At 41.4% G+C, this 13,287-nt stretch overlaps 1 protein-coding gene across 2 annotated transcripts; it reads left to right on the top strand.

Moving 5' to 3' along the window:
- Positions 1-1,011: 1,011 nt before the first annotated feature.
- spire1.S (spire-type actin nucleation factor 1 S homeolog) lies at positions 1,012-12,970 on the top strand. Of its 2 annotated transcripts, none has more exons than XM_041577791.1 (16): positions 1,012-1,378; positions 2,219-2,250; positions 2,627-2,809; positions 2,940-3,065; positions 4,158-4,223; positions 4,322-4,480; positions 6,175-6,252; positions 6,407-6,542; positions 7,560-7,690; positions 7,817-7,895; positions 8,915-9,057; positions 10,186-10,308; positions 10,632-10,699; positions 11,310-11,337; positions 11,581-11,723; positions 11,988-12,970. In XM_041577791.1, the coding sequence occupies exons 1-16, from the start codon at positions 1,126-1,128 to the stop codon at positions 12,175-12,177; spliced, it is 1,938 nt and encodes a 645-aa protein (XP_041433725.1). In that variant the 5' UTR covers positions 1,012-1,125; the 3' UTR covers positions 12,178-12,970.
- The last annotated feature ends 317 nt before the right edge of the window (positions 12,971-13,287 follow it).

Below are 13,287 nucleotides of genomic sequence, written 5' to 3' on the forward strand. Positions count from 1 at the left end.
CAGAAAGTACATCCCAGAGCCTGCCAGGTATTTTTGGTCCATAAGTCAATACTACCTGGACTGGCACCTTGCCTTAATGCCCACTGCAGCTCCAGTCCCAATTCTGTTGCCCAGTCTACACCACACCTACTACCACCTCCTCTACTATTAGTCTGCATGCCAAACCCCCATCAAATGTTCAGTACAGCTGCCTCTTGCTGCTCACTACTGAATGGTCTCCGCTTATTCTAGGGATGCACCGAATCCACTATTTCGGATTCGGCCGAATCCTTAGCTAAAGATTCGGCTGAATACCGAACCGAATCCGAATCCTAATTTGCGTATGCAAATTAGCGGTGGGAAAGGAAAACATTTTTTACTTCCTTGTTTTGTGACAAAAAGTCGAGTACTTTCCCTCCCCGTCCCTAATTTGCATATGCAAATTAGGATTTGAATTCAGTTCGGCCAGGCAGAAGGATTCGGCCGAATCCGAATCCTGAACCGAATCCTGGATTCGGTGCATCTCTAGCTTATTTACTGCCCAGCTGCACAACCTCTTAGTTGCCTACCCCTTCGTCTAACCCTGGCACATTTAGATAAAAGAAAAAAAGATAAAAAAAATCTCCTATTAAAGTTAGTAGTCATTTTAGCCTAAATATAGGCCACACTATTTTCTATGATGCAACCCACATGGACTACGAACTGTAGCACAGATTGTCAACATAATGTAAATGGCAAATATGAATTTGATATATGTCTGGGTAGAGCTAGAGGCCTGTTTGTCGTGGTGGAGTCCAAGAAAAAGCAGATTTTTGGGGGGCTGTGTTATTTTATTTATTTTTCCTTTCATTTTATTTTTTGCTCCGACCAATTTAAAGTATTACTTTTGCCATGTTGTCCTATATTTATTATTATGGTGCAGTCTTCCTAAATGCAACTGGCGCTCAAGATGTGTAACTGGGTTTATGGCTGCTGAAGGGTTAATGGACTAATTGGAGCTGATGTCCAACTCCTGTTTCTATAAGAGGGTGGGAGGTGAGGGCCCTGTGTAAACTGTTCACACAGACAGAGAGTGAGAGAGTGGTGTTTATAGAGAAATTTACACAGAGATAAAGGGGAAGAAATCCCCCAACTCATTCTGGAAATATGGATGAAAACAGACCCCCAGGGGGTTGCAGTAAAGTGACCCTAAAGGCGATTTTACAGGGTTATGGGCAGCCAATCAGCGAGGAGCAAGCCTGGGCCCTGTGCTATCAGTGCTGTATCAAACTCAAGCAGATATTTTGGGGTGCAAAGCAGGTGCCGTTTGTTTGTGGGGTGGAAAGCATTCATGTTCACCAAGATGGCACCGTGTCCTATGTGCCCTGGGTCGGTAAGGAGCCGCGAGGTGCCCGTAATGGTAATGTTTCACCTTCCTATTTCTACATATCAAGGGCAGGGTGACACCTTGCTCATTTATACTTAGCCTGTATTAAATTTATATAGCCTGGCTAAGTTAATTTGTCATTATACTGGATTTTCACAAAATGATTTCTGAGCAGGATTTATCTTGCCTCCCTGACTCTCTACCCAGGACTGCCACTTAAACCCTTGCCTACATCAATATGCTGCCTGGCTAATCAATAATCTAGATCCATGCAACTGGGCTACCTTGAAAACAAAGCAGTCTGCTTTCAAATCGGCTGCTAATTAGACATGTGAAGTATGAATTTAATGTGTGGTGAGATGCCTATCCCTAAACCTACTGCTGTTATGTTTTAACCATGATATTGGGCATAAATACAGTGCATGTTGGTAACTTTAAATGCCACTGGGCAAAACTATAGTTTCATAGTTGCAGCCACACTGGGGCACTGAATCCTAAGGAGACCTCATGCGTACAAATAATCGGGCGTTGGGGGGGCCTATCTGAGTTTTTAAAATGTATTTGTACAACCAATGCCTGCATAGTATGAGAATAATTTTGTGTTGGTTTTTTTTTGGATTTATCATGGAAATATTCAGCAGTCACTCAATGGCAACTTAAACCTTATTTATGTACTTTCCAAGCCATATCATCAGACGTTCTAATAAAGGCTAGTAATGGGAGATGTGGAACTATCCGGTGCTGTTGAACAGTTCTAATGTACATATCTTTGCCTCCATCTGTAAGCGAGCAGACAGGTTTAAAGGGCATACAGATATAGTAGTCATTTCCACCGTCTAGAATTAAAGTGATAGTGTAACGTTCTCATTTCAGGATCCCACGACGTGAATCCGTCTGAGAGAAAGGTAAATTTGTCCTTTTTCTCGAATTCCTGTAAGGATTTTGTTTTATGTCATTCCTAAAATACAATTGTGATGCTGAACGCAAACTCCCAACCAGCTGGGTTGCAGAAAGTGTTGGCCACCTTTCACTGGCAGGTTATGGTGCCCAAGATGTGCCAGTACTTAGATGTATAGTCTGTTGCCTCACTCTTGGTACATGCGCCTTTAAGGACTGATATAGTTTGACCTTTTTCCTGAACCCGTGAACTAGGAGTAGAGCTAAGACTAAGTATTGGGAAGTACTGATTGGGTTGTACATGTTAGGGCAGCACTGTTAGAATCGGCACAATGCTGAAATGAATGAAAAATAGAGACTTAAATTCTTTTTTTACTTTTAAAGCTCATTGAACACATTGGGCAGGTCATATATGCAGCACTGGACTGGGGCCTGACCAACGACATGGAACGCGTCTTAAGTGAGCCCCTAGATAAACTTCTGTACGGAATGCTGGGCCTCCATGACATCACTATGGACTACAACCTACATTTTCAGTGTCCCATCACACTGAAGGACATCATAAAGGTACAGCCTGGGGATGAACTTCAAGTCAAGAGGGGGTGGGTATACTGAGAGTTACAGGTGATGAATGGCAAGCTGGACATCTAATTTTATGTCCCCCCTTCCTAGTTAACAGAGCTTTTGTTTATTTTAGCAATGCGCTGAAAGATTGTTCACCCCCTCGGAAGCCTCCAGCCATTACAGAGCTGTCTGCCGGGTCCTCTTTGCAGAGCACAAAGAATTCTGCAACCTCCTCCTTACCATAGAGAGGTCTAAACAGGTAAGTGTCCTTTCTTACCCTGCTCTTATTGGTTTACTGCCTATAACAATAAGATGAGCTTGGTGCATGCATTGCATATGTACATTGAGGCCAAAGCAAAATGCCCATGAAGCCTAAGAGCAGTGCTGTCTAACTGGTGGCCCATAGGAACAATATAGCCATCCAAGGGATATTTATAGGCCTTGAGCTTCTCAAGGGCCCTAGACATTATTAGAAGTGTAAGAGAAGGGCTGTCAAGCTAGTGGTCAGTAGGGCTATATGGACCCCCTGATCATTATCGAACGTGTAAGGGGGTGAACCATAATGTCTACTAGAAATTGATTGAGATGTTGTATGCTGATTGCTTGTGTGTGTATGAGAATTTTGAGTTGTATTTGAAATATGGGTGAATGAATGTGTTAATAGTAATTTGATAAAACTGCCACTAGATAGAGTTCAGGTGTAGTGTTCCCCTTCACCACTAGAGGAAAATAGAGACAGGTGGTGGTGGAAGGTATAAACGGAGGGGTTCCGCTCAGGGTGTGGTCTTCAGATCCTGCAGGTATAGGCAGTCGGGTCTTTTAACTACAGGCACTAGTTGCCTTAGCCAGACAGGGCTAGTTTGTAAGAGTGGCTTAGTAGCCATGGTTCAACCACAGTAAGGGAAAAGTGTGAGAATAGGGACAATGTGGACAACCCAGGCTAAGGTGACTGAAATTCCTACCTGGAAAGGTCAGAGTTGGCACTGGCATGGTGTCAAGCTGACTGAAGGAGGCAGGTGGCACAAGTCAAAAGTCCTAGCTGGGGCGAAGTGGAGGGTCGTAGGACGGACTACTTGACCAGTAGGTGATGCAGCTGAAAGGCTAGGCTGGGTTCACAAGTCCAGTGTGGTGTGGGGCAGTATTGAGTGCCTGTTAACCTGATGGAAGGACCAAGTGGTGTTGTGAGTAACACTGCTACAATTTTTTAAAAAAAAATTCTATTTAGTTTTCCTTTGTGTACTGTGCCTTTAAACTCAGAAGGGGCCCTTACAAGCAGGTACTATGCTTGTCTTCAGATATCCTAATTACAATCTGTATTCACAATGATATTCCTTTTGGTGGCTTATTGTAGAGCCTGAGAAAGCTGGAAGTAGAACATATTTTGGATAAAGACGCCATCATTTTGTACGACAACTGGGTGAGTTTTTTTTTTTTTTTCCTTACTGTTCCTTCAAGCACACCAGGCAGATTCTATGTGCACATGTGGTGGTGCAATTCTATCACTATTCCTTGCAGGGAAACCTATGGAGCAATGTTATAAAGGAACTTAGGTTGGGCATCAGGCTCCGCAACTCCAAGGAGCACGTGGGCCTCCCTGCAGAGTATGAACTTACTCCATTTGAGCTGCTGATGAACGATATCCGGGCCAAGCGATATACCCTTCGGGAAGTCAAGGTGAGGGGGTGGGTCTCTATTTGTGTCCGGGGGTTAATTTGATAAGTGTCTTTGGTCCCTTTGCTGCAAAAAGCAAATTATTTCATCCTCCTAAATCTGTGTTTTGGTTGATGGGGGGTCAGTGACCCTAGCAGCCATTTAGCTTTCTTTAAAACTAATGACAAAACAACTCAACTAAAACAATTCTCAGAATAGATCCATCTGCTGTATATAACTAACTTCTAGCTAATTTAAAAGAAAACCACTCCTGTAGTTTCACTAATGTCTTTTAACATGTGGTCTGTTATGTTTTGGGTAGCCGAGGATGAGTAGAGTATAACAGTGCTTTATTAGCTGGCTCTCATTCAGCCATTACACAACAGTAACTTTCACTTTTAAGCTACCAGGAAGTATGCACAGTATAAGTATGAGCACTGTGACATCTACAGGCCATTTGCACAAACACCACATATTCCCCCAACAGTATGAAAGCATTTGGGCAAATGCAATAATATACATTACTCACATCCCATAGTCCTGGGTCCATGCAGGTAGTTTTCGGATTTTCTCAGAACCCCTTATAGGTTCACTTTCTTCCCTATTGCAGTTGACATCAGGAGTAGGAAAATGTCCTTTATCAAATGGAGCTTCTCCAAAGTCATATCTAACAGCAGCAAGATTACTTACATTCCATATGTGTCCATCAGACAGTTCATGTGTTTGGTCCTCGCTGGCGTCTCACTTCAAGTGGTGTAGTAAATTTAGATTGTCCTCATTTCAGTATTCCTGGTTTCTTAATTCAGACTAAAGATCCAGGCTGAAAATGTACTTCTCTTGCACCACGTTTTCTGTCAGTATAAGCATTGAATTTGGCTTGTTGATGTTTCACAATGTCAGCAGTAGATTTTGCAGGCACAGTATTTTGTGGAAGTTTGATGTCTGCAACATGTAACTGAGTGTGCATCTGTCTGCCATGTAATAGCAGGAGATGATTGGGTTGTTACATGGCACGTTTGGCTAGTAACTGTAATAGCCTTTGCAAGGGTTAAATCCTGCTCTAGGAGCAGTCTCTCTCTACTGCGAGGTGAGTTCGTTTTTTCCACTGTTTGGTCTCTTAGCATTTCATCTGTTAGATTCCCAAACTCACAGGCAACAACCAGCTCTCTCAAAGCTGCTACAAATTGTTCTGTGGATTCACCAATTATGTTGTTCACGATGGAGGAATTTATATCTTTCAGCAACCACATACTCTTGGCACAAAAAAAGTTCTTTATAGCAGTAAGAGCAGTTTCATAAGTATCATCAGGTATTGGTAATGTATAGAATATACACTGTCCCTCTGCTCCCAGGCAGTGAATAAGTAAAGCACGCTTTCTAGCAGCAAAAATCTCCCCTTGGTCAGCAACAATAATGTAATTTTCAAACATACGGATCCAAGCAGTAAAAGATATGGTAGGCTCACCAGGGTTTGGAAGAAAAGGTGCAGGCTGCTGCAGAGGTAGAAGAGCCATCTCGTCGTCAATTATGTTTTGGGTAGCCGAGGATGAGTAGAGTATAACTGCTTTATTAGCAGGCTCTCATGCAGCTGTTACACAAGTCAGCTTTCACTTTTAAGCTACCAGGAAGTATGCACAGTATAAGTATGAGCAAAGTGACATCTACAGGCCATTTGTATAAACACCACATGATCCCTCTTGTTTTTTTTCCCCACTCAGGACAGTCCAAAAAGAAAAATGAGTCAGAGTGTGGAAAACTTCATCATGGACTTTATCCGTTCACAGCCCCTGAGACCAGTAAGTATAAATGTTTTTTCTGGGGCAATTATTGGCAGCAAACCATTGGGTTGTGCATTTATTTATATATACTCATTCTAGAAATACCAGTTATCCATGCAAAGTGTTATTTCTGCATTACACTTTGAGTTTACAATTCTTTTCCCCCTTGCATGTGCATCAGGCATCGGAGCGCAAACTGAAGGAAAAGTCTCAAGAGGAGCCCAGTCTGCATGAGCTTCTGATGAGTGAAATTAAGTCTGGCAAGAAGCTCAGATCAACACGGAGAAGAAAGGGAAATTCCCTTCAAGGTGCCATTTTTCCTAATAGTTACTGACTACAACTGCCAGGGGGAGGTGCCTCATTTTGGATTTCATTTTTTTTTTTTTATTGCTGCTAATGTCTTGTGCAATGACCAAATGCACAGAATTATCTTGTTCCTGTTACCAGGAACCTTCTCTGTATAGTGGGTGTCCAGCAACAAGGTCGTACATAAGGTTGCCACCTGGCTGGTGTTTTACCGGCCTGGCCGGTAAAAATTATGCTTGATGCCAATGTTATTAATAGGAAAAAACGGCAAGAATATAGGAAGGCTGGTGTTTTTTTCCAGAAAAGTTTGCAACCCTAGTCGTACATGGGATTTTAGCACAGTCCATGAAAATCATAGAAAGCAGTGAGAGATCTAAATGTGCCCAGGGAGTAGAACCGGGGTGCCACACACTTGACCCGCAGTATAAAGCTCCCAATAGGCTGTTATACACTTATACTACATTGCTTAGATCAATAGTCCATAAGCACTTAGGCAAATAATGGGAGGACTTGGCATTCAATTCCAAAGTCCAATCGGCCTTGGTACAATACTAGCTCTTCTGGTTTCATTCATAAGGACTCCTCTAGATTCCTTATAGGGCTCTTCACTCATCTACTGCTTGGGATACTATTATGGTTTGCCTCTGAACCAACATAACTCTAATTTGTTGATTTATGACAAATTAAGTGGAGAACACAGACCTAACAAGGTGGTGTTTTGCTCCTCATTTTTAGGTTATGTAATGCAGAGTTGACTGCTTTGACCCAGTGGTGGCAATAGAGCAACATGGTGATGGGAATACTATACATTTTAAAAGCTGAAGGTTACTGGCAGTTGTAATGTAACCAAAGAACTCTAGGATGGACAATCCAAGGGCCCCTACAAAGTCTGTTTTATTGATGGTCCGGATATGTCCTTAGCATTTATGTTCAAATGCTGTAGATTTTCTACTACATTTTCTGTTGGGTGAAACACTGTTTGAGTGTTCTGATATCTCGCCCCCCTTCTTCCTCACCAGATGATGACGATGATTCATTGACTTCACAAAGTTTCACCCAAAGTGATGATTCCCTTTCCCCTGTTGGCTACAGAGTGAGCCATGTGAGGAGCACCCCTCAGGCCTTCGATCTGGGCGATAATGAAAGTGATGTAAGTGCTTTTTACTGAAAGAAGGTGGAACTTGGATTGGGCATTGGGTGATGCATATTAAGCGCCTAAACTTTTGCTTGTTGCATCTGGGGTTCATAATATGTTTAGCACTCCCTGCATTACTAGGTGAAAATCAGCTGGCAGTCAGACAGCTCTGAAACATCATCGGACAACAAATTTGCAGACCTGACCTCAAGCAGTACAGGTACCAAATGACTAACCTTTAAAAGTCTGTTGAAAGGGGTGGTTTTATTATTATTATTATGTATTTATATAGCGCCAACATATTGCGTAGCACCTTTCAGTTAACTTTTAGTATGTTATAGAATGGTTAATTCTAAGCAACTTTTCAATTGGTTGTCATTTCTTGGTTTTTGAATTATTTACCTTCTGACTCTTTCCATACTCCAGTCTTTATTCAAGGCATGGTTGCTAGGGGAATTCGGACCCTAGCTACCAGATTGCTTAAAATGCAAATTGAAAAGCTGCTGAATAAAAAGCTAAATAACCTTAAAAAAATGAAACTCAATTACACATTGTCTCAGAATATCACACTCTACATCATATTAAAAGATAACAACCCCTTTAAAGGGAACAGCTATACAGTGCTACCTGGGGGGTAGGAATGGTATAACAGGCATGTGTCCACTCTAGGGCACCAGTGGGCTTCATTACAGTATATAAAGTCTCATAACTGCTAAGATTTAGAATTTCTTTTTAAATATTATAAATCAACATGTATTTCCCACTGTGACAAACTTTTGCTGTTGTGTTTTTACTTTAACATGGCAATTGGGTCACAATAGGCCCTTCTACAGTACTTCCAACACAAAATAGAATGTTTAACCCAACATTTTTGGATTGTAACAGATGTCCAAAATGCAAAATTTAAAAAAAGGGGTCCATTTTATTTATATAGTCATTCCAATGTTAAGCAACATGCCTTTTGACATTTTCTGCACCCTAATAAATGAACCTGTTCAGGTGGGGTACTAGAAGCCACGTTTGGTCAGTACAAACAGTGTTCCAGTAAGTGACCAACAACACCTTGCACCTGAATAATTGAATGCGAATTTATTATGAAGGTGTGTTTTTTTTTTTTTTTTTATCATATAGAAATTGGCTTAGAATATTGGCACACATCTCCTGTAATTCAAGGTCACAGTAGCATAGAACGTCTGTTGTAGTGCCTTCTGACATGCCGATATTGACACAATTTTGCAGATCTGATGTTTGTTCCAGTGCTGACGTCTTCCCAAGTGGACCTTAAAAACAGCAGCTTCCTAAACTATGATGTGTTGAAATATTCATCCCACAAACGCTCCAGTTCTTATGAAAGTCCCCTTCAAAAGAAACACTCTGAGCGGGTAGGTGCATTCTGAAATTGAATGTTCTTGCATTAAAGGTAAAGGAAACCCCCTGGGCGCAAAAATCCTTCCCCCCTGGCCTACCTGTCCCGCCGGGCAAGTGCCCCAAACTTGTTACTTACCCTTCTACGCAGGTCCAGTCCACGGAGTTCACAGGCACCATCTTCTCCCAAGCGATCTTCTTACTGCTTTGACCGGCGTTTTTGGCGCATGCGCAGTAGGAGCATTTCGCTGGTACGGATCTACTGTGCATACACCAAAAGTCCAGTTTTCTTCGTGACTTTTGGCGCATGCGCAGTAGATCCACACCAGCGAAATGCTCCTACTGCGCATGCGCCAAAAACGCCGGTTAAAGCAGGAAGAAGATCGCTTGGGAGAAGATGGCGCCTGTGAACTCCGTGGACTGGACCTGCGCAGAGGAGTGAGTAACAAGTTAGGGGCATTTGCCCGGTGGGACAGGTAGGCCAGGAGGGAGGGGGGGCAACACAGGGGGGGGAGGGTTTTTGCGCCCAGGGAATTTCCTTCTCCTTTAAGGAGGTTGTAACTGAACAGTGGCGTAACTAACTGAACAGTGACGTAACTACCAGGGTTGCATAGGGTGCAACTGCACCAGGGTCCGATGGGGCCCGTGTCCAGCGAGGAAAAGTACACAGCCAAAAGTATCTTTTTCTTTGTCTTTTTTTCACCCGTTCTTTACAGGCACTTAGAAACAATGGGAGACTAAGAGGGGTGGGGAGATGCCCTGTGTGACCTCAGCTATGCGATGTGTAATGGTAGGAAGGGAAAAAGGCACCAGTTTTAAGTTAATGCGTTCAGGACTCGGCTGCAGGATTTAAGGATGGTCCTTTTCTACTCTGCACTGCAGATTCCCCCCCCCCCCCCCGCTCCTAGACTATTTGTGTAATTTCCCTATGAGTTTTGGGGTATTTATACATGGAATTGTGACTACCATCCTTCTATTAGGTTTGGAGTATTTATACATGGAAATGCCACTGCACCATCGTTCTATGAGTTTTGGGGGGGGAGTTGCAAATTTTCGCTCCAGGGCACCTAGATGTCTAGTTACGCCACTGTAACTAAAAGTTTAAAGGCAGTTTCTACAGTCTTTATAATCTAAATTCCCAACAGAGTTGCCGCTATCCCAAAGTCCGGCCAGTACCTACTATAGCTGAACTAGTGCCGACTCGCCGTGAGATTGTGAAAGCCGAGATGGTCAACTTCCTGCAGAATTATGGATTCTCTGGGAGCAGGGTAATGTATTATGCAAAGATGCCCTTTAGAATTTATTATTGTATTAAAATAAGCCTATTTCATTGAGACTCGGAAATAAATCCTGTCGAGACAATGATTCACACTATGGATACTGCCCATCTTCTATTTCCTATGGAATCTAATTGCTGTATGAGTCGAGTTGGCTCACCTCCTGGGTGGCCTAATAAAAAAAAAATTAAAAAATTAAAAAAAAAAAAAAATACACTTGCTTGGTGATCTCCGTAAACAAATAAGTCTTGCATGTATGGTCAACTTTCAGGTAGCTTCCTCCCATTTGTTCTAACAAGGATCGATCTTTTTAGATTTGCTTCTGCTGCCACAAGAAAAGGTTATTCTTCACCTGGCCCTACACTTGTAAAATATGCGAAAGGTAATATACATTTTACTGGTCTTTCTCACCTTCCAGTCCATGGGGGAATGCTCTTAATTCAGAGATGGGGTTACCATTGGTCAAGGCTACTGGAGAGAAACTTCGACCAAAAAAAAGTGCATGGATGAATCTGGCATTTGCGGGATTATTATTGTATTTTAATGTCTAAGCCTTGATGGTGTTTTCCCATTTGTACATTGTCTAATGATGGTAATTTAAATGTTTCTAATGGTTTACCATTAGAAAATCTACCTTCTAAATGAGTCTTTCCCTACCTTATTACCACATAGGCTGTGTCCTAGCAGATTTGGCACTTGATTAAGCTGTTTGGGGTATGGTGGGCTGCTGTGATGTCATTTTAAATGGATGTATTATGGACAGTTTGGGTGGCTAATGTGTTTACTAGTCAATACAATGTTTTGTCTTTAAGCCCGGTGTCATGGAAGATGGCTCTGATTTCCAATTGGTTCTATGTGTCATAATATCCCCATTCTGCCACTGGGGTTATTGAGGCTTAAATTGCTCCATCAGTCTTACCAATTACTAACAACTCTAGCAATATTTTCCTTTCTCTTCTAACATTTTTATTTTTATTTTTTTTTTAAAACAGGGTGATCTGCCCAGAGTGCTGTGTTGAGGTAAATCACTGTTTAAAATTTTTCATGAGACAGGGGGTGTTGCCCAAAGAATAAAGGTTGTAGCTAAAAGCTGGAATAAAAGAATAGGCATGTGGCACATTTCATAGTTATGTCTGAATGGTTGTTTTGTTCTTCATATTTTGCCAGTCATTAAAGTAAAATTATAAGGATTCATTTAGGAAACTTAGAGTACTTGAAATATGACTCTGGAAGGTACTCCATACAATAAATGTCTTTATTTAGATGCTGATGCCTTTCAAGCAGTGTATGCACCTTCCACTCAGCTTCTTCAAGACTCTGGTCCTGACCAGGGATGATGATCCATCATGTCAGGAGCAGAGAACCCAGTTGTTCTGTAGGGAAACATTACAGTGGGACTGTTCCAGGTAAGCAGTTTGACCTTCTTATAGCCAATGTTCATGGTCATTAGAACATAATTTATGGAAGACCAGGTACATTTGTTTTTATTCATATGGCTATATTGTTGCCATATTGTTTCCTTCACGTTATAGGGCAGCTTATAGGCACAGAATATGTCTGTGCGTATATTAGATCTATAGATAAGAATGAATGTTATATTGCCAACCTTGAAATAGTCCGGTTTCCATTAGCTAGGCCTGCAGCCATAATAAATGCCTTTTTCTTTTAAGTGTCCCATTGGTGTTTGAGCCCCAGGATCTCTCGGATAATATTCCATTTCACAAACGAACAATGAAAAATTGGACATGCATGGACATCTGTACCAAATGTGAGGACTTCATCTTGGATACAGTGGAATTGAGCTATCCAAGTAAAGACACCAGCAATGGGCTCAAGTCCAGGTGTTCATCCCATTCCTAAAGTCCACCAAAGCTGTAGGGTTCCCTTTTGCAAGATCCAGCGATAGTGTTGGCATAGTCCTTGACTATAAGACTTGTTTTCCATTTGGACAATGCAATGATCATATGAACTTGACGGGACAAAGACTTGACCTTCTTAAAAGGGTATTTTATTATTTCTATGTCTTCTTGATGTGATGTATTTGTCGTGTGTACGTTTTTATGTTTTCCATGATCGGGTTCCTGAGAATAAAAATTGTCAATGTACTTTTGAGATCTCCGAAAACACATTCAGCTTTTTTTTCCTGTCTGTGCCTCACTACACCTGAACGTTGGGCAGTAATCCAGACGAGCCCACTGCGAGAGGAAAATGCTGGAAATGTCAGCTTTCACTTGCTTTTCTTTCCTTTTTGTTATGTTTGTTTTTGTTGCTTGTGCACAACATTGTGAATTAAGCTATTATTTTATATATATTTTATTAAACTTTTATTCTTGCTTGAATTTTCTCAATGACAACACGGAAAATGAGTCACAACACTAGGATTACGATGAATATTTTTTGAGTATTTCCACAAGTTCAATCACTTTGTCACACTTGACACTAATATGGTGATGTGCTGGTACAACTTTTTAATTTTTTTTTTTTTTTTGTCTTCCCCTTCCCTGAATGTGTTTTTCATGTTCCACAGTGTAATCCTGAAGTATTTCTGCATTTTTATTCCGCCCTTCTCGGAAGTGCTTGAGAGCAAATTTTTGTTTTTGTTCTGTGTGTATATATTACCAACCACAAAATAAAGAGCAGGAATATAAGTGTTGCCGTGATTATAATACTGTTTATTTCCCTAAGGAATGCTAAGACCAGGTATGGGCTTAGAATAATTATGGGGGTGGAGGGATGTTTATATTTGTGGGTTTTGTGTTTCTGAAAAGGGGCCCTCCAACCAATGGTTAAATTGTGTAACCCTTTACACTTCAAGAACTCAACCCTTTAGTGGAAGTGAAGGCGAAGAGGATGAGTTTGAGCCCTGACCAGTGAAAGCTTAGGTTTTTAGAATTAAAGGGCATGTAATGGCAAAAATAAAATCCATCTTTACTTTCTTTAATAAAAAAGAAACTTATCTCCAATATACTT

This window comes from Xenopus laevis, chromosome 9_10S (assembly GCF_017654675.1).
Source record: "Xenopus laevis strain J_2021 chromosome 9_10S, Xenopus_laevis_v10.1, whole genome shotgun sequence".
NCBI lineage: Eukaryota > Metazoa > Chordata > Amphibia > Anura > Pipidae > Xenopus > Xenopus laevis.